The sequence below is a fragment of the Crinia signifera genome, chromosome 5, assembly GCF_055691185.1.
Source record: "Crinia signifera chromosome 5, ASM5569118v1, whole genome shotgun sequence".
Lineage (NCBI taxonomy): Eukaryota > Metazoa > Chordata > Amphibia > Anura > Myobatrachidae > Crinia > Crinia signifera.
In genome coordinates this window covers 305,307,554-305,330,149 of record NC_139221.1, presented here as the reverse complement: position 1 = coordinate 305,330,149, position 22,596 = coordinate 305,307,554, and the positions used below count along the sequence as shown (strand labels likewise).

General features: G+C 46.0%; 1 protein-coding gene across 1 annotated transcript in view; it reads right to left on the bottom strand.

The window, feature by feature from the left end:
• The window catches only part of CALCR (calcitonin receptor), a 173,907-nt gene that overhangs the window by 60,897 nt on the left and 90,414 nt on the right, over positions 1–22,596 (bottom strand). Inside the window, exons 6-7 of the mRNA XM_083189448.1 lie at positions 16,344–16,435; positions 3,566–3,692 (exon numbers count right to left, since the gene is read on the bottom strand). Coding sequence (XP_083045574.1) covers positions 3,566–3,692; positions 16,344–16,435 — 219 coding nt within the window. The remainder of the gene's footprint in view (positions 1–3,565; positions 3,693–16,343; positions 16,436–22,596) is intronic.

Genomic DNA, 22,596 nt, shown 5'->3' with positions numbered 1-22,596 from the left:
GTCTTTCAAGGAACATGGCTTTTAATTAAGTGAGCCATAGAAACCAAGAGACCACCAACTTCAGTCTACATGAAAAATAATGTAATTCACGCTTCAAGCAATATAATTACTTCTCCTCTGTTCACTCAGTGGGAAAAACTATTCAATCAATGAAATACTCAGGGACTTCCTAATACAGATATAGACCACAATAAATGTGTTAGTCAAACAGACAGCTGTAATAAAGGTTTCCGGAGGCATGGTAGATTGGAAGATCAGTTTGCTTTATTTATTAATAACAGTATTGTCTCAATCTTCTTTGCTCAAGCACTTGTGCATCTTAGTGCCCTCCCCAAGTTGCCAATGTGCAGGCTACAGTATGTGTGGGACTCCTTTGCTCTGGCATTCGCAGGTCTTAAGGAACATGGCATTTACTCCATAATACCAGAAACGTATCTACTGAACATTTTTATTTATACAAAAACTTAGCAAGTGCGCATGTGCAGGTCTCCGGGAACATGGCAACCATGCTATACTACCAGAAACGTATCTAATGCACACACGCAGGTCTCCGGGAACATGGCACCCATGCTATACTACCAGAAACTTATCTAATGCACACGCGCAGGTCTCCGGGAACATGGCACCCATGCTATACTACCAGAAACTTATCTAATGCACACGCGCAGGTCTCCGGGAACATGGCACCCATGCTATACTACCAGAAACTTATCTAATGCACACGCGCAGGTCTCCGGGAACATGGCACCCATTCTATACTACCAGAAACGTATCTAATGCACACGCGCAGGTCTCCGGGAACATGGCACCCATGCTATACTACCAGAAACTTATCTAATGCACACGCGCAGGTCTCCGGGAACATGGCACCCATGCTATACTACCAGAAACTTATCTAATGCACACGCGCAGGTCTCCGGGAACATGGCACCCATGCTATACTACCAGAAACTTATCTAATGCACACGCGCAGGTCTCCGGGAACATGGCACCCATGCTATACTACCAGAAACGTATCTAATGCACACGCGCAGGTCTCCGGGAACATGGCGCCCATGCTATACTACCAGAAACTTATCTAATGCACACACGCAGGACTCCGGGAACATGGCACCCATGCTATACTACCAGAAACTTATCTAATGCACACGCGCAGGTCTCCGGGAACATGGCACCCATGCTATACTACCAGAAACTTATCTAATGCACACGCGCAGGACTCCGGGAACATGGCACCCATGCTATACTACCAGAAACTTATCTAATGCACACGCGCAGGTCTCCGGGAACATGGCACCCATGCTATACTACCAGAAACTTATCTAATGCACACGCGCAGGACTCCGGGAACATGGCACCCATGCTATACTACCAGAAACTTATCTAATGCACACGCGCAGGTCTCCGGGAACATGGCACCCATGCTATACTACCAGAAACTTATCTAATGCACACACGCAGGACTCCAGGAACATGGCACCCATGCTATACTACCAGAAACTTATCTAATGCACACGCGCAGGGCTCCGGGAACATGGCACCCATGCTATACTACCAGAAACTTATCTAATGCACACACGCAGGACTCCGGGAACATGGCACCCATGCTACAGTATATTTACAGAAATGTGTCTACTGCACATGCGCATGTCTCCTAGAACATGGCGCCCATGCTACAGCATACTTGCCGACTTTTACATTTGCCTCTCCTGGAGAAGCCCGGAGAGGCCAGACGAATCTCTTAGGTTCTTGATTCTAGATTTATATTGTTTGGACTTCTTATCTTATTTGCTATTTTCACCCTTATCTGTACTTGAACCTTGCTGTAACAATTGTAAATTTCTCCATTGTGAGATGAATAAAGGAATTCTATTCTATTCTAATCTCATGGTCGATGGGTGGGAACAAGGCGGCTGACTCAAAGCTGCGATTTGCGTCATTTTAGCCCCGCACCCTCTCCGCGATTTGCGGTAAATGCCGGTAATACGATCAGCGGGGAAGGGGGGTGCAGGGGCTCTGGCCGGCAAGTGGGAGTCTTGTCCACCTTTCCGGGGGCCGCGAGGTGGACCCGATTTTCGGGAGCCTCCTGGTCATTCCGGAAGGGTAAGCAAGTCTGTGCTACAGTATATTACCAGAAACATATCTACTGCACGTGCGCAGGTCTCCTGGAACATGGCACCCATGCTACAGTATATTACCAGAAACTTATCTACTGCACGTGCACAGGTCTCCTGGAACATGGCACCCATGCTACAGTATATTACCAGAAACTTATCTACTGCACGTGCGCAGGTCTCCTGGAACATGGCACCCATGTTACAGTATATTACCAGAAACATATCTACTGCACGTGCGCAGGTCTCCTGGAACATGGCACCCATGCTACAGTATATTACCAGAAACTTATCTACTGCACGTGCACAGGTCTCCTGGAACATGGCACCCACTATATGCTATCAGAAACTTATCTACTGCACATATGCAGGTCTCCAGGAATATGGCACCCATGCTATATGCATGTGCAGGTCTCCAGGAACATGGCACCCACTCCATACAACCAGAAACTTATCTACTGCACATGCGCAGGTCACCAAGAATATGGAGCTTGGCACGCATTTTATAGTTCCAGAAACATATCTACTACATATCTATGAACTGATCTGGTCATTGAAACATGGAGACGGCTACTTTATGCTCTGAAACATAAAATACATGAGAAAGCAGCCACTGGGTACAGTAGAGTAGTAACATCCTGTGGTTCTGTGGATAAGTGCTGTATGGGCCTGCAAATGGATTTTTTACATAAACATCAATTTGCAGACGGGGGAGGGGGGGGGGACTCCCACATCTTGTGGTTCCTGCATGCATATATATATATAAAGTGACCTTCAGGTCACTTATATATGAGTGGACATTCGGTTTGGAAGTAGGTGGGCAGCTGACATCTGGTGACCCACGTCACCGGCGCCCACGTCACCCGGCGGTTTCCATGGCAATGCCCATGAACGGCTGGGCGTTCCCATGGGCCCACTGCCTCGCCCTCTGCCCACCATCCGCAATGTTGGGTCTGTATGCCGTGGCTCCGCGCAACCGGCGCATGCGCAGAAATGCAGCTGCGCATATGCCAAACATCGGTCCCCGTGTGAACGAACGCAGGCTGCGAACGGACCAGAATAAGGTCCTTAGCGTAGGTCTCATCTGGCGCAAGTCTAGTTGCCGATTTATTTCTTTTGAACATGTGCATTGTGTTGGAATCCTGGAGAACGATCCACTTTCCTACTGGCGCCAGGCTCACACAGAATTTGAGTAGACATTCCCTTATAGTACAAACCCCCCCCCGCAAAAAAAAAAAAAATTATATTTACTGCATACATACAGGGCCTATTTACTAAGCTTTGGAGAAAGATAAAGTGGATTGAGATAACTTACCAGCCAATAAGCTCCTTACTGTTACAGACTGTGTTTTAAAAAAAATGACAGTTAAGAGCTGGTTGGCTGGTACTTTATCTCTCTCTCCAAACAGAACCCAGAGTTTGGAGGGGAAATACATGTAACAACTACTTACAGGGTCTCTCTTCACCAGGTTCAGGTCGGGTACGACGGCCGTGAGATGGATGATTGTAAACAAAGAGTTCAGCACATAGGAGAAGAATAGATTTTTATGCAGCGTGATCCTCTGACAGCTGAGGCTCCTAAACCAAGATATAAGCAAGATTTAATTAATTGATTTTAACAATATGTTTTATGTTCACTGCAGAAAATACACACATTGCCATTTACCAAATGCAAAACAGTGGGGCTGAGGTGCACGGGTGTGTAACTGTGTACAAGCACTCAATCAAAATAATCTGCCACGAGCTACGTGTATCAGAGGCGACACTACTATTGGTGCAGCGGGTGCAGTGCAGCGGGGACCATGAGGACTGAGAGGTCGACTGCTGCCTCTATCACCCACTGTTTTTCCCTGTCACACTCTGCCTCTCCCTGTCACCCATTGACAGGTTGCATATTGTAGGTTCAGGTGGAGAAGGGGCCCAAATTATATTTTTGCGCCTGGGCCCACAACCCACAAGTTCCGTCACTGACATGTTAAGGAAAGGCGAACTTGAAATCAGTTTGTTTCCCATGCTGTGGGACAACAAGAGTCGCTGGCAATGTGAGTAGAGGGAATGACGCAAACATCATGGCCACTAGCGCTTCACAAGCAGCTCATGCGCAAATGTTTAACTTTTTTGCCCTTCTCCCAAAACCCTGCCTGGGGTAACCATAATTATGCACTACAGAAATCCTGAAAGTCAGAGGACATTTGTATGATGTATGTTTTTATCAGATTGGTTAATGTGCTCCTAAAAATGATCTGCTCTGGCGAAACGCGTCTGTGGGTGCAAAATGCATTATAATTAAAAAAAAGAGAGATAGTGTAGTAGAATTAGTCCCATCAATGTAAAATAATTCAGGAACATTCTATTTCAGTGTGATTGTACATATTTTAATTTAATGCCCATAAAAAAAATAATAATAATAAATATGATTAATTAATACAGGTATGTTATCAAATGAAAGTCCTGTGTTTTCTGAAAACAAAACAATATAAAATACATTAAATTAAACAGTTGTTCCAAGCACATCACACATACTGTATAACACAACACAATACTTGTTCTAGTCATTAAGGGGCACATTAGTGCTAGTCATAAAAGACCAGGGCAGCCAAGAGGAATACCGGACCCCTGTAAAATTTTGGGGGAGTGGCCTAAGTGTGGGGGTGTGGGCACCTCCCACACTTAGGCCACACCCTCAAAATGTTTAGAGGAGGGTGAAAGAAAACTATAAAAACTGTAATCTCAGCAGCAGCACACACCTACAGCATGTGCTGTGCTGACAGCAGGCTCAGCATGACCTCTCATGCTGTCAGTGAGACACTCATGCTGAGCCTGCTGTCAGCACAGCACATGCTGTAGAATTGTGTGCTGCTGTTGCTACCCGGGAGGGATGGAGGGGGAAGGGAGGGGTCAGACCATGGCGGGGCCCCTCCAGGAAGCCTGGGTAATTAGTACCCCCCTCTCGGCTGCCCTGTAAAAGATTACCCTTAAGGTACCATATTAATATTCGCCTTAATTTAAAAAGAACTTACATATTACTCAGAACTATACCAAAGCTATAGCGTCCAAGTTAGACGAAGGTGCGGGATGCCAGTCAAAAGCAGACATTTATTAAAGCGGCAATCATTTACAAGACAAATTTATGAGTTTGTAAGAGGTGCACGATGCTGGTCGAACTCGGATGTTTTTTAAAGTGGCAATCACGGCAAGCTATCACATATGCTCCCCTGTCTCTGTGGAGCTTGCAATCTAATGTTACAGTACTATCATAGACACACCGGCACAATACAGTCAAAAATCAATTCATTAATCATTGGGCTATCCCGAAACCTACGCAATATCCAAATTCCTTGCAGCGCACTGGCTAGAACCGATGATAATGCTCTGATATTCATCGCTCACCTGCCTTTATACAATTGATAACTTAAGGGATTTATACTCATTATGCATCATGGTTCTGAATTACACGATTAGACCCAATTTCTAGTTCTATCCTGGCTGTATCCTATTCATATTAGAGGTCCCATTTTGGAATGCTTTAATGAATCTACATTGAGACATACTGTGCTTATCTTAACACAAAGGTACGCTGGGCAGCAGTCCAAGGCCCCACAATTCCATGGTCCCTGGGTGGAAGTGGGTGGTGGTCGCACAGTCAGTGCACTGAGGCAACATTTTCTACCTGCCTTCCAGCCTGCAGAGACAGGGAATGGCTGTCCGCATGCTGATTGGTGGATATCTGGAACTATGAACCAATCAGAGAGCTGGCTGCCATTTATTGTATGGAAACATACCTCCCAACTTGCTAGTCAGAGTGCACTCACATATATGTAGGGTTTACAAATGACTATCTGAGCAGCACCAGTAAGCTGGTCAGGGCCGGTGCAAGGCACCGGAGCGCTCCAGGCGAGTCGGGTGGGGGCGCCCCGGTGCCGGGGGGGGGTGGTACCTGTGTAAAAAACTTGCGGTCCCTGCAGTGCTGTAGCGGGCAGGGGTGTCCGTGCCGTGGGGGAACCTGCGGCACTGTCATTGTGTATAAAGCTGGCTGCGGCCGGCGGGTTCCCTGCAGTGAATAGAAAATAACTAGCGCTTCCTGCGCCGCCGCACGCATAGCGCTAGTTATTTTCTATTCACTGCAGGGACCCCGCCGTCCGCAGCCAGCTTTATACACATTGACAGCGCCGCAGGTTCCCCAACGGCACGGACACCCCTGCCCGCTACAGCACTGCAGGGACGCTGGGGCCGCAAGTTTTTTACACAGTTCGCTGGGGGTGAGGGGCGAACTGCCGCCCTCCAGGTGCCGGCCCCCTAGGCAAATGCCTAGAGCTGCCTAGTGGTGGCGCCGGCTCTGAAGCTGGTATTAACTATTGCAAGTCTAATATAACTCTCGGCCTATATAACTCTGTTCAAATACACCATGTACTACAAACTATTGCTCTGCTTCGCTCTCAATGGTCTTCTCTCAAAACCAGTCTCTTAACTCTCTCTCCCTGAAACTGAGCCCTCTATACACATTTCTGCCTCAATTATCCATGACCCTCTTATTAACACTCATGAGATTATTACATATCTCTCTACATTAACAATAACATCCACAACTGTCGCCATAAACAACATTCACAAACCACCTGCAGCTACACCTATCTCTCTCTACTGCTTCTATTAGCTGGTGACATTTCACTTAATCCAGGCCCCAGCTGCTTGCCCCAGCTGCTTGCAGGCACCTTACTCTGAGGAACATAGTAATCCAGCTAACCTCATGAACATCAAATGCCTCCCTTCATCCCCCAAATCACTAAAATGTGCGTTATGGAATGCACGCTCTGTTGGCAACAAATTAACATCCATCAACGACCTCTTCATTTCAAACAACTTCAACCTGCTGGCCATAACAGAAACATGGCTCTCACAATCAGACACAGCCTCCCCTGCAGCCCTGTCACACGGTGGTCTCCACTTCACACAACTCCGGTGACAGCAGAGGAGGTGGGGTTGGAATATTACTATCCCAGTCCTTCCACAGGTTCCATCACTCACATTCACATCATTTAAAGTACATTCATTGGAACTTACACTCCTTTCTCACTGTGTGTTGCAGCTATCTATCGCCCATCTGGGCAGCCAACCCGATTTATGGAAGATTTTTCTGCCTGGCTCCCTCACTTCCTTTCCTCTGACATCTCAACCATCATCATAGGTGACTTCAACATTGCTATTGATAGCCCCAAATCTGCTGCTCGTGCCTCTAAACTACTCTCTCTAACCTCCTCTCTCGGCTTCTTCCAATGGACTGACTCCTCTACTCATCGGGATGGCCACTGCCTTGATCTGGTATTCACTAAACTGTGCTCAGTGTCTGAATTCCCCAATACTCCTTTCCCTCTCTCAGATCACAACCTTATTTCATGCATGCTGTCCTCTAGTACTTCTAACTCAAAAACACTGAAATCCTTTAATCCACCTCAAGCCGGCAGAAATATTAATGATATTAATTTTCAAGTACTCTCCTCCTCACTGCAACAACAGCTTTCTCCTATTTCTGCATTCACTACTCCTGAGATGGTGGTATCACACCTAAACCTAACTCTCAAAACAGCCCTGGATGAAGTGGCTCCAGATACCCACCACACTCCACGTAGGCCTAGACGCCAACCGTGGCACTCTAAATTAACAAGATACCTACAAAATCTCTCACGCAAAGCTGAGCGTAAATGGCGTAAATCTCCCAGTCCAATGGATTTCTTTGCATATAGACTATCTACCAGTACTATAGATATGCCCTGGAAACTGCCAAACAAACATATTTCCAAACTCTGATTTCTGCTCAAGCTTCTAACCCAAAACGTATTTTTAATACATTTAAATCCTTTCTCAACCCTCCCTCACCCAAGCCACCAGCCACTATCCATGTACAAGATCTTGCTTCCTACATCAGGGATAAGATTGACAAGATCAGAGATGAATTGGTATGCTCCAACTCAGTTGGTGATCTGCTCAATTCCGTACCTGAGCCCTCTGACGCATTTACTACATTTGATCCCACGAATGAAGATGAAGTATCTGCCCTTTTCTCTTCCTCCAACTCTACTACCTCTCCTCTTGACCCTATACCCTCACAAATAAGTAAATCTCTGTTTCTTGTGCTCATCTCAATCTTAACTAAAATCTGTAACCTCTCTTTCTCTACTGGTGTCTTTCCTTCATTGTTCAAACACACAGTTATTACTCTGATTCTGAAAAAACAGAATTCTGATCCAAGCTCTCTCTCAAACTACCATCTCATTTCTCAACTTCCATGCACCTCCAAACGACTTGAAAGACTTGCCTACACTCGCCTCACATGCTTTCTTAACTCGCACTACTTACTGGACCCGCTTCAGTCAGGCTTTCGTGCCCAACACTCCTCAGAGACAGCACTGACTAAAGTTGTGAATGATCTGGTCACTGCTAAGTCTAAAGGCCACTATTCATTACTAATTATTCTAGATCTCTCTGCTGCTTTTGACACTGTTGACCACACACTTCTCATACAAACACTACAATCCCTAGGTCTTAAAGACACAGCCCTCTCTTGGTTCTCATCCTACCTATCTAACTGCTCCTTTAGTGTTCGTTTCTCTGATTCTACCTCCTCTTCGCTACCTCTTTCAGTTGGAGTACCTCAGGGTTCAGTTTTAGGTCCTCTGCTTTTCTCAATCTATATACAGTACCTCATCTCTTGACAAACTAATCAGCTCCTTTGGATTTCAGTATCATCTGTATGTGGATGACACTCAGCTCTACCTATCCTCCCCGGATATGTCCCTATCTGTATTGAGCAGTGTCTCTGAATGCCTTTCTGCTGTTTCATCCTGGTTGTCATCTCGCCACCTCAAACTTAATATCTCAAAAACAGAATTAGTTATATTTCCGCCAATAAATAGTAGTTACCAACCTGCTATCTCTATTGCTGTTGAGAAGATGACAATCACTCCTACCTCTCAAGCTCGCTGCCTAGGTGTGTTATCCTTGACTCTGAACTTTCCTTTGTACCCCACATTCAATCTGTCTCAAAATCATGTCACATGCACCTAAAAAACATATTTAAAATTCGCCCTTACCTTACACAAGACACTGCAAAAACTCTAACCCATGCTCTCATCATCTCACGCATTGATTATTGCAATAGTCTCCTTATTGGCCTTCCCCAATACAGACTCTCACTACTAAAGTCCATCATGAATGCAGCTGCGAGGCTAATCTTCCTAGCCAGTCGTTTATCGTCTGCAAAGCTACTCTGTCAGTCACTTCATTGGTTACCTGTATTCTACCGTACTCAATACAAAATCCTTTTACTTACAAAGCCATAAACCAAACTACACCAACATACATATCTTCTCTTATCTCAAAATATCATCCAACACGACCTCTACGCTCCGCACAAGATCTGTGTCTCTCATCCAAACTCATTACTTGCTCCCATTCCAGACTGCAGGACTTTCTTCGGGCTGCACCCACTCTGTGGAATACCCTCACAAGCACAATAAGACTTTCCCCCAGTGTCCAAACCTATAAGCGTTCCCTAAAAACTCATCTCTTCAGGCAAGCTTATCAAATTCCAGAATCAGTCACAGAACCTTGCATTCTGGTGGAATCGATGCAATAAAGAATACAGTATCTATCCTTATGTATCAATGCCTATTTCCCTATAGATTGTAAGCTTGCGAGCAGGGCCCTCCTACCTTTTGACTGTCTGTAAATACCCTGTTTGTTGTATCACTGTCTTCTTTGTAAATGGGATATGCTGTGCTATATAAGAAACTGTTAATAAATAAATAATCTTGTAAAATACTTAATTTGGGGGCATGACCTAGTGGCTAGGGGACGTGGCCTATATTTGCAGTGCTCCCAAGAGGCCACACCCTATTCTTATTTTCACCACTGTGGGGTTATATAAGCTGAAGCAGCAGGTAGCAGAGAGGACTACCAACTGCCCAGGTGGGACACGGGGCCATCCCCAAAAAAAACAGAACAGCCTCACGAAAAATCAGGACAATTGGGAGGTATGTGGATAGATGGCGCAGGAGTAAGTTACGATTTTGTTTTTAAATTGGTTCCATTTAATTGGTGAGTATTAGCCCAGAGCTTACAATGCTTATAAGAAGGGCCGCATTTAATACCCATCATCTATAATATAAACCTCCTGTATCACCTATAACAAAAGAGTGATATTGAAACGGCTTCATGAGAGCTGGCATTAAAGCCGCAGATAAAGGCGTTGGAATATATTTTTTTTAATAACACACTGCAGTCAGGGAATGTCCTCTGAATGTTAGACATTAATCACAATTAAAACAGAATCCCATTTAAGAGCTCAATAAAGAATTACATTATTCATTATGTGCGGTGTTACCTCAAGGTACGATCACAGATGATGAATTTTACTTTGTACATATTGACAGAACTCATACCCCTGTGGCTCACAGATTGCCTAAAATACACTTTGGTATGTCCCCTGGGAAGACTTAGGTTTGGAACTGTGTAGTTAATAAATATAAGAAATGACAACCTGAGCTGTTTCAACTTGAAAATATAAAAAATGATAACAATACCGATGAATAGAAAATGCATTAAATATAAGAATCAATCAAATTGCAAGTAAAACACATAAAAGGCTAAATACTCATCCAGGTACTTATGTAGTATCTGGGCGTCCGATTTTGTAATTGTATGCCTTACCTTAAGGCATACAATCAGATGCGATGCGATGCAATGCGATTTTGCATAGGATTCAATGTTAAGAAGGTCCTGTTCATTTCCCCACTATCCAAGTGGGCATAGAGTTGATTTTATATAGCGTGGCGAGCGCAGCGAGCCACCGAGCCCGAAGCGTGGTGAGCGAAGCGAGCCCCGCGAGGGGACGCATATTTCTTAAAAAGTATTCTGTGTCCCCTCGCGGGCTCGCTATGCTCGCCACGCTTCGGGCTCGGTGGCTCGCTACGCTCGCCACAGGTTTATATCCAACTCCATGCCCACTTGGATAGTGGGGAAAGGAAAAGGACCCCTTTTTCCCATTGAATTCTATGTTAAAGTGGACTCAGACCATTTTAACATTGAATCCTATGGAAAAATCTTGACCATCGCATCGCATACGATTTGGTCGCATGCGATGCGATGCGATCCGATTTCTAAATCGGACGCCCAGATACTACATAAGTACCCTCATCCATACTCTACATGTACATGCCATGATCCTGCATTTGTGTCTTAGTTGGTGCAGTTGTGAATTATTTTTACAGTAAGGAAAATTATGTTAGAACACTACGGGACTATTATATAAAAAAATGTTTATTACAGTACAATTTATATATATATATATATATATATATATATATATATATATATATATATATATATATATATATATAGATTGTGTGGCAGTGGTCCGGCACTCCTGCTTCAGGGTTTTCAACTGCTCCGGTGCTTGCAGCGTAGTGATTGATAGTAGACAGGTGGGGTGTGCTGCAGCACAATAACGGAGACTATTCAGCAAGGTTAGTAGTACTGAGTAAATTTTTTTTACTACTAACCTTGCTGAATAGTCTCCGTTATTGTGCTGCAGCACACCCCACCTGTCTACTATATATATATATATATATATATATATATATATATATATATATATATATATATATATATATAATTGAATTTTACCATCCAACATGACCCATTCCATTAGGTACAAAATGCTCTGTTTCTGGACTTCCTTACCTGTGTCAGTTACAGAGGTGGGACTGCACCACTGTCCAATATTCAAAAAGGGGAGCCCCACCTACTGCCACCTCAAACATCACTGTCCTGGACTCACTGCCCCTCTTTGAATTTTGGACTGTGCTGCAGCCCCACCTCTGTAACTGCCACTGGCAGGGAAGTCCAGGAATAGAGCATTTTGTACCTAATGGAATGGGTCATGTTGGAGGGTATGTATCCTTGTCATCATACCTGGAACTCAAGCAGCTGCAGTAACAGGGCCTGATTAAAGGTTCCAGGTGCCCTAGGCCAGTGCTTCTCCACCTCGGTCCTCAGTGAACCCAACAGTGCACGTTTTGCAGGTCTCCTCACAAAATCACTAGTGAAATAATTAGCTCCACCTGTGATCTTTTAAAATGTGCCAGTGAGTAATTAGTGCACCTGTGTATCTGTGAGGTGACCTGGAAAACGTGCGCCATTGGGGGTCCCTGAGGACCATGGTTAAGAACCACTGCCCGAGACTAATAAACATGTTGCTCCCCTTATAATGATGCTAAACACACGTGTATGGGCGCTCAGGGACTTGCCAGTCATACTGCCCATGTGCATGTATTGAAGGTTATACAACTGGCATGTAGCATGCTTGTGGAGACTTTGGGTTTAGGCTGCCCAGCTGGCACTGTAGCACAATGTACATAAAGTCATTGTTCCATCAGTAAGTGGCACAGGCACAGTACCCCCTCCACCCCTGCCCAGTACTGGTGCCCTAGGCTGCATCCTAATCAGCCTGTTGCTTAATCAGGTACTGCAAAACAGCTGCACAGTCCTTAGAAGTACACTACTGGCAGTGTTTTAGTTTGGGTTTTCCATTGGAACCTCATCCTGCTTACAGTAGGGATTGCCATCAACCATCGATGAGTCAAAACCATTGATGGTTTATGATCGATGCTGAACGCTTTTGCCATCGATGAGAGAGAACCACTGTTGGCAAAAGCCATCCATCTATGGTTTTCCTCCATCGATGGTCTCCCATAGCATAGTTGGGTTTCCATCAATGGACACTGGCAGTTTCTCCAGAAATGGAAACCATCAATTGTAAGCCCACCGTTGGCCAACCCTAGTTTAAAGGGCTATCCTCGCTCTGAGGCCTGTCATCATGACAGCATGATGATAAGCGGCCACCGCTTAACCACACAGTCGTCCATAAATCATATGTTTTAAATTCAATTTTTTTTTTTTACAAAAGATGCAATTCTATTTTTATATATTTGAGGGGACATTGGGTGTAGGCAGGAGGTACAATGCACAAGCCCACGCAGTTTGGCCACACCCACACAGCACTGGCCACTCCTTCTCACGTTAGGCCCTTGACCATTTCCAGCACCAGGCACATGAGGCACTTTGCCAGTCCTAGGGCACTGTTCTGTGTATTTTTTTTATACTTTTTGTATATTGTTACTTTTTTGTTGCATTTGTTATTTTAGTACTTGTGTATTATCAGGGCGCCCCGATGTAGGTCGCGCGATGTTTTAAACGCATCGCATGCCATGCACCAGATTTTTGCCCCCTATGCGATGAAAGATTGTATAAGCTCCCTAAAGGGTGCTTATAAGCACCCAAATGGGTGCTTACAATGTTAAATGCACCCCCACGCCACCCCCCCACTATAAACGTGAACCCGAAGCGCGGCGAGCGCAGCGAGCCCGCGAGGGGCGGCGGTACGCGTCCTCCGACCTTTTCATACCACCACTATCCACGTCGGCGTGGAGTTGAGAAAGTGTGGCGAGCGCAGCGAGCCACCGAGCCCGAAGCGTTGCGAGTGTAGCGAGCCCCGCGAGGGGACGCAGATACCTTCACAGGTATCGGCGTACCCTTGCGGGCTTCACAGGTATCTGCGTGCGCTCACCACGCTTCGGGCTCAGTGGCTCGCTGCGCTCGCCACACTTTCTATTCTCAACTCCACGCCGACGTCCAATAATCCAAATTGCCACTGAGACCTCATTCTAGGGGCAGCTCTGTGTACAGCTTTCACACTGCACCTGTACCCGGGTTGACCCAACACCGACCCGGGTCTGAGGTGCGGTGTGAAATACAGTAGGAAAAATGGACAGAATGTCAGTCTAAGAAAGCTATTGTGGATGTTTTAAGACTGCGCTGTTTTACTTCAGAGAACGGATATTGGCTTCAATTACAAATAAAGATTTGGGATATTAGTAACTGTAATTGCAGAAGAGAAATTTTTTTTTTTTCAAAAGCGCTGGAGGATTCTTTGTACGGACACAATTTCCTCCTAATCCATCATTTATCTGCAAGAATATTATTAGTTTTACACATCTGATTGCTTCCTCAGTAAGGATCATTAGGGAAATCCATGTAATAAATAAATGGGTTAGAGATGTGGAATATAGGCTCAAATATTTTTGACTTTTTTTTACTATATTTTGAAAGCAAAGTTATATCATTTAGTAACGAGCAAAACTTTTACCTGTGAAGGTAATCCAAATTTGGGGATATCCTATTAGCAGCGGTGATTCACCCCTGCTAATAGGTTCGCTGGGGGCTTTCCCAATGGCTTGGATGAAAGCGTCTCCGAGCCTCAATACCCGCTGTTATTGGGGTACTATGCTTTCGCGCTATACGTCCTCGCATGACATTCCCAGAAGACAGAACAGTTCTGCGTGATCGCATTGTCACAGGCCAGATCCCACCCAGAAATGCCCCTTTTGCGCAAGGACAGGTCCGTCCAAGACTAGTCCGACTCAGAATTAAGAATACACAAATATGCGTAAATACTGTATACTTCTGCGCAGGCACTCTATGCTAAAACGGGCTATTTGCAACTGTACAAAGAGAGCCGACCATTTTCTGTCACTTTTTTCCAATGCATCACAGTAAAAAAAAGAGGCCTTACACTCTACCTGTTTAGGTTATTACAGTACATTGCGGCGATTCAGACCTGAATACTGAACACTACAGAGGGCATTATGTGTATAAGTGGCACTTCAGTGGGTATTATGTGTGTAAGCGGCACTACAGGGGCATTGTGTGTGTAAGTGGCACTACAGGAAGCATTACGTGTAAGTTGCACTATAGGGGGCATTATGTGTATAAGTGTCACTTTAGGGGAATTACATGTGTAAGCGACACTACAAAGCGCATTATATGTGTAAGTGTCAATACAAGGCATAATGTGTATAAGTGGCAATATATAGGGCATTTATGTGTAAATGGTACTGAAGGGGGCATTATCAGTGTAAGTGGCACTACAGGGGGCATTATTTGTGTATGTGGCACTAGTGGAGACATTGTGGGTGTAAGCAGTATTAGTGGGGGCATTACTTGTGTAAGCGGCACTACAGGGGGCATTATGTGTGAAAGCAGCACTAGTGGGTGCATTGTGTGTGTAAGTGGCATGACACAGTTAATAGTCTTGCCCGGGTCTATCCTATTAGCCCCGAATCGCCAGCGCGAGTAACAGTTTATCAGGGAGGCAAAGCAAAAACGGGATGTGGCTTTGTGAACACATACAAGTTTCACTGAACCTGTGTGTTTTCGGCCGAAGCGGGTGTATCGTGTGATCCAAAAGGATACCCCCCCCCCAAAAGTCACTCCTGATATTTTAGCAGGGACAGTAGGATAGCGTGTGGATTGTTTGGTCTACAACAACTAAGTCAACACCACTAGGTCGACATGCAGTAAGGTCGACATGGGTCTAGGTCAACATGACATTAGGTCGACACAAGCATTAGGTCAACATGGGTTAGGTCGACAGTCCAAAGGTCGACATGGGGTTTTTCGCTGTTTTTTTTACCTGAATGCCGACACAGTCGACATGGACACATTTTGAAGTGCACCGCATCCCTAATGACGCCTCTTCTTGGAACATGCGACAAGCTGGGTGGTCTGGAAACTGTGACAGCCACCCACTAAACAGAGATACTACGGGGGTATCAACATCTAAGGAGGTGCAAAGGGGTAAAATGTTCCACCCAGCAAATATTTGTCCGTTAGAAACTGGGTACATCAGCTCGTTTTCATAATTATTACAAATTATGTAGGCTCATTAAGAATAGATATATAGCTGAATTCCTTGGCATGTAAGTTTCTAAGGCGCTGCGCTGTATGTAGCCCATTAAGTAAGTAGACACATATTTTATACGCATCGTCTCACCTGACAAATAACGAACGTGTATCATCGCTTCCGCCATAATTGCTATCATTGTACTCCTTGGATGAATGAAGACCCCAGAAAGCAGACATATGAAATGGAACGTAATGTATCGAATCATGAAGTTCCGTCATCTCCATCTCCGCGTATTATGTATCAATGATTTTCTCATAGTCTCAATTTCAAAATTAGCTTTGTGCTTTGAGGATTGAACTCGTAAGGTAGAGAAGATGTGACTCACATTAACTAACAAACAAATGCAATCTCGGTATTCCACCCTTCGCCTTGCCATTAATAAGTAGCTGCGGAAATGGAAAACAATTACGCATTCAGAAGACACTTACTTGAAGTAGAAGAAAATTCCAAGGGAAATTAACAATGAGACGATTGACAGGGCATGTCCGACGATGGCCATGTAGTATAGGATGTAGGCATTCTGGAGAGAGGAGAGAGGGGGGTGACATTGTAAAGAAACGACTCCATCGCCCACTATATATATTCATAAAACAAAATGATCCCCCAGGGAACAAGTAGCATTTACAGTCTCATCTATATTCATGATTAGGAGGGGGGCGAGATGTCCTCTTGTAGACAGTGTCATAAAAATGCTACAATAAAACGGAGGTTTCCAGTTTAAATAACTTTAATTATAGCTATAACATGTCTGACACCGATTGTTCAGTGTAAGTTTATCATCTACAGTATATATATGTCTAGTGTCTGTGAGTCTCCGAAACACTGCCACCTACTGGCAGAGAGGGAAACTACACCTCTTTCTCACACATGCACAAACACAGATGGTAGCAGACTAGCTTTCAAAGCTTTTGCTTTGAACGGGCTTACTATATATATATATATAGTTGCACTTACCCACCTAGAACCTAGGACAGGAGCAGACCAGCACTCGTATGGTGAAAGAAATAGGTTTTTGTATTTCAAAGTGTCATCACAGAAAGATACAACAGGGCTGACCCGACAGCCGTTTCAACCGATTTTCCTCAGGTCCCTGAGGAAAACCGGTAGTAACCCGGTAGTAACCCGGTTGAAACGGCTGTCAGGTCAGCCCTGTTGTATCTCCACCAAATAACTTGGGACCTGTAAGTTTGCATTAGAAATGTTGCTGAAATGTTGCTTGGTCTTTCTGAAGAATGTCCCCCCCATTACCACCACCCACCCCCCCCCCCCCCCCGCGCGCCAAGCGAATCCCCGTACGCTTACACATCCACTCGCAATAGGAGAATCATTCGATGGATGTCACAGGACATCATTGCCCGCGAACTGGGTGAGGGCGCTAACATCATGTAATGTCAGCCGCCCCCTCTAAGCATGGACACGCCTATGATAGTATGAATCACCCCTAAAGTGATGGCCTGACCATGCGTCACGGGAGAAGGGGGGGTGGGGGGTGGCAGTACTCACAATCATTGCAGCAGGTGATTGTTAGGAGGGTGCCGGACATTAGGGGTGCCCCATGCGAACGCCTATGCAATGACAGCAATGTTTCGCATAAAACAAAGGTAACCTTTTGCCTTCCTTTGCCTGTCTTATATATTTTCTATACAAATAGAATAAGACCAACACTATCGCATACATTGTATTAAAACAATGCATTTGTAGAATAAAGTACATCGTATAAAATAATATTAAAAATAATGATATTTTTATAATCGCATCACATTGCATGCCATATGCGATGCGATTGAAATTGTATAAGCACCCTAATGGGTGCTTACAATGTTAAATGCCCCCCCACGCCAACCCCGCTATGAACGTCAACCCGAAGCGTGGCGAGCGCAGCGAGCCCGCCAGGGGCGACGGTACGCGTCCTCCGACCTTTCATATCCCCACTATCCACGTTGGCGTGGAGTTGATTTTATATAGTGTGGCGAGCCTGAAGCGTGGAGAGCCCCGCGTGGGGCCGCGTATTACTTTACATGTATTCCTCGTCCCCTCGCGGGGCGCGCTGTGCTCGCCACGCTTCGGGCTATATAAATTCAACTCCACACCGACGTGGATGCCGGGGGTATGAAAAGGTCGGAGGATGCGTAACGCCGCCCCTCGCCACGCTTCGGGTTGGCATTGATAGTGGGGGGGGGGGGGGGGGGGGTGTGATGGGGGTGCTTTTAACATTGTAAGCACCCATTAAAGTGATTATGCAATTAATAATGTTAGAGGGGGGCCATTTAACATTAAAAGCGCCCATTAGGGTGCTTATACAATTTAAAATCACATTGCATCGCATTGTATGGCATTGTATGCCATATACAATGCTATACAATTTTAAATTGTATAACATCGGGTCCCAGACGCATTGCATCGCATACCATTGTAAGGCTGATGGTATGCGATGGGCGCCGTGCTAGGAAACAAGTACCTAATTTACTTGAATTGAATAAGGTATTCTGCAGAGAGGAAGCAATAGGACAGTTTTAGTAAATAGTACACAAGTTAAATAATAGTAGGGATATAGGGGGAAATTTACTAAAGGAAATTTATAAAAAATAAGTGTATTTGTATCCAGAAATACACTTATTTTTGACATTTACTATCCCAAAAATATGGCAATTCGTATTCGTATTGATAGCACATCAATACGAATACGAATTGCAGTATTTTTGGGATAGTAAATGTCAAAAATAAGTGTATTTCTGGATACAAATACACTTATTTTTTTACAAATCTCCTTTAGTAAATTTCCCCCATAGGGTCATAGACACCATTGATACGTCAACATCGTCAATGGTCTTTGACCAATATTGAATACTTTTTGCAATTGAGAACCAGACAGTCTATCACCATCAATGAGGCAAAAGCAACAAATATTTTCATTGTTTAAGCTCCACCCTGAAACTCTAACGAAGCCCCACCCCCTAGGCTCTTATTGGCCCACAGCTAACTGTATTGTAAAGCAGCAGTGACCATCAAAGTGTGAAACCATCACCGGGTCCCTTGCAGATGGTTTCTCACCATCAAGGTTGCCCATTTATGGTAACATCTATGGGTAACCCACCGATAGCCATCCCTAAAAAAATTGTATTACTGAACTCACAGTCATTGGTGTAAAAGAGAGAGAGGGTATGTATTCAATGCGAGCTGAAAACTGTCCAGGTAATGGGCTAGAGACAGTAAAGGAGAAGCAAATCATGTTCCATTGGTGGGTGCAGGAGAATTCTTGAATTTGGGAGAGAGGTGGTAACCAGAGGGGAGGAAAGGCGATGGTCATTGGCTGAATGGAGGGGGTGGGAGGGAGTATGTATGGAGATGAGGTTAGAAATGTAGAGCACAGTGGCGTTGAAAAGTTCCTTGTGTGTGGAGTGAGGGGTTTCAAAAAGATTCTGTAGGTTATATGTGTAGGGCTCGGCAGATATAGGATGCAGATTTGGAACTGCAGGAGAGGAAGACTAGCGTTCAGTACAGAGTAACAAGGAGCAAGATTTGAACAGGAGGGGGAATCTATTTGTAATTTTGTATGTTGTAGTAGTGTTCCCTCTAGAAATTGTGCCAGGCAGGGCGCCGGGGGGCGGGCCAGGGCAGCCGACGGCACACTTGTGGGCGGTCCCGGACCGCTGACGTCACTAAAGTGGGCGGACCGGGCCGCCGACGTCACTAAAGTGGGCGGGCCCACCCGGCGGCGTCACTAAAGTGGGCGGGCTCGCCCGGCGGCGTCACTAAAGTGGGCAGGCCCGCCCGGTGGCGTCACTAAAGTGGGCGGGCCAGGCCGCCGGCGTCACTAAAGTGGGCGGGCCCGGCCGCGCTAAAGATGCTGGGGGAAGGTGCCTTGATGCCGGGGAAGCGCCGGGCATCGCCGTCTCGAGTCGGGCAGGCACCAGGCTGTTTTAGCGGGGCGCTGCTAGAGGGGCAGGGAGCATTTTGCCCTTTAAAAAACGGGCAGGGCGCAGCGCCCCGCTAAAACAGCCTAGCGGGAACACTATTGTAGGGTTGCAACTATCCTTAATTACTGATTTTAGGACTATTAACCCTTTGAGTGCCAAGTGAATTTGTCAAAATAGGTGTAAAAGTTAGCAAGCAAACATTGTTATTTATCATAATGACCTGTAATGGTTGTCTGATATAGGAAATATAATCTTTTTTACACAACATTTTTTATTTGAATTTATATAACAAATGTGAGCGGCGCCGGCATTTTTAGCGATTCTTTTGAACATCTCTGACAGATATGCTGGCACTTAAAAATGAAATGTCAGTTTCCATACTTTGCGCACATTCCAGACTGCGGCCCTAATTCTGGTTGACTAGGGAAGCTACGAAGCTCACAGCTTACCAGGTCCCAGAGGGCCCACCTTGCCACCCCGGACAAAGACAGCGCGGGCTGCTGAGGTCATGTGATATCAGCCGTCAGCCCCGGCACTCCTCATCCCTTCTGAAATCCCAAGGAAACGCCCATGAAATGCTAGGCGATCCCATGGGCATGCCCCAAGGCCGCCGCCACCCACCCTGCTCTGTGCAAATGGGCCGGCAAAAGGGGCGTAACTATAGCACCGCAGCCCCCGCCACCGCGAGGGGGCGCTGTGCATGTGGGGGCGCCGGGGGCTGCGGTGCTATAGTTACCCCCCAATCCCTCGCAGACTTACGTTTCTCGCTGATCCCGGCGGCTCCGTTCTTCTGATGAGGACCACCACAAAATGGCCGCCCCCATATAGCACACTGTTCTCTGAAACTGTCTGCTGTATGGGACCAGCACGATAGGTAAGACTGCGGGGGAGGGGGTTAGCATGGGTAGCGAGGCGGCGGGGGGGGGGGGTGGTGGGTGCTTGACGGGGCGGCGGCGGCGGGGGGTGGGTATGGGCGCCCAAAACGTAGCTACGCCACTGGCCGGCAACTATGCAAGTCGCCAAAACCGTTTGCCAAGAGTCTGAACATGCACATAAATCATTCTGCACAGAACAAAAACACTGCTCCCCCGGGGGGATGGGGGGAGGGGGATGAAGCAGAATGACCCCCTTTGTGAATCGACACCTCAATCAGCAGCATTATAGCGGTGGTCCCATCCTGAGAGAAGCAGACAGGTCACAAGAGGACGGACATTTATATACACGCTCTCTCTGAACACGCCAGAACATGGTGCTGTACACAAGATCACTGGCTCAAAAGCTCAACACTCTCTCATTGAATTAGCGGAGACCTTGACAGGTCGTTAGAGCTATTAACATCTCATTAAAGCTAAGTGGTAATGCTTTAATATCAATAAGAAAACTTAAGAATAATATAATGCAAATTAAATGCTATTAGAAGTGCCATTACATCATTAGCTATTATTTAAACATTACACTTATCCTCTTAAAGGTAAAATATGTCAGTAGCAGTGAAACCTGTCATTATAGTTCAAAATAACACATTTAGGTACTGTATAGCAGGTATAACATTGTGAGATTCTGTAAGGCACATAAACTGTAGGATTGGGGATGGTAGATGTGGTGAGGCACACGGACTGTAGGATTGGGGATGGTAGTTGTGGGCACACAGACTGTAGGATTGGGGATGGTAGATGTGGTGAGGCACACAGACTGTAGGATTGGGGATGGTAGATGTGGTGAGGCACACAGACTGAAGGATTGGGGATGGTAGATGTGGTGAGGCACACAGACTGTAGGATTGGGGATGGTAGATGTGGGCACACAGACTGTAGGATTGGGGATGGTAGATGTGGTGAGACACACAGAATGTAGGATTGGGGATGGTAGATGTGGTGAGGCACACGGACTGTAGGATTGGGGATGGTAGTTGTGGGCACACAGACTGTAGGATTGGGGATGGTAGATGTGGTGAGGCACACAGACTGTAGGATTGGGGATGGTAGATGTGGTGAGGCACACAGACTGTAGGATTGGGGATGGTAGATGTGGTGAGGCACCCAGACTGTAGGATTGGGGATGGTAGTTGTGGGCACACAGACTGTAGGATTGGGGACAGTAGATGTGGTGAGGCACCCCGACTGTAGGATTGGGTTTGGTAGATGTGGTGAGGCACACGGACTGTAGGATTGGGGATGGTAGATGTGGTGAGGCACACAGACTGTAGGATTGAGGATGGTAGATGTGGTGAGGCACACAGACTGTAGGATTGGGGATGGTAGTTGTGGGCACACAGACTGTAGGATTGGGGATAGTAGATGTGGTGAGGCACCCCGACTGTAGGATTGGGGTTGGTAGATGTGGTGAGGCACACGGACTGTAGGATTGGGGATGGTAGTTGTGGGCACACAGACTGTAGGATTGGGGATGGTATATGTGGTGAGGCACCCAGACTGTAGGATTGGGGATGGTAGATGTGGTGAGGCACACAGACTGTAGGATTGGGGATGGTAGTTGTGGGCACACAGACTGTAGGATTGGGGATAGTAGATGTGGTGAGGCACCCCGACTGTAGGATTGGGGTTGGTAGATGTGGTGAGGCACATGGACTGTAGGATTGGGGATGGTAGTTGTGGGCACACAGACTGTAGGATTGGGGATGCTAGATGTGATGAGGCACACAGAATGTAGGATTGGGGATGGTAGATGTGGTGAGGCACACGGACTGTAGGATTGGGGATGGTAGTTGTGGGCACACAGACTGTAGGATTCGGGATGGTAGATG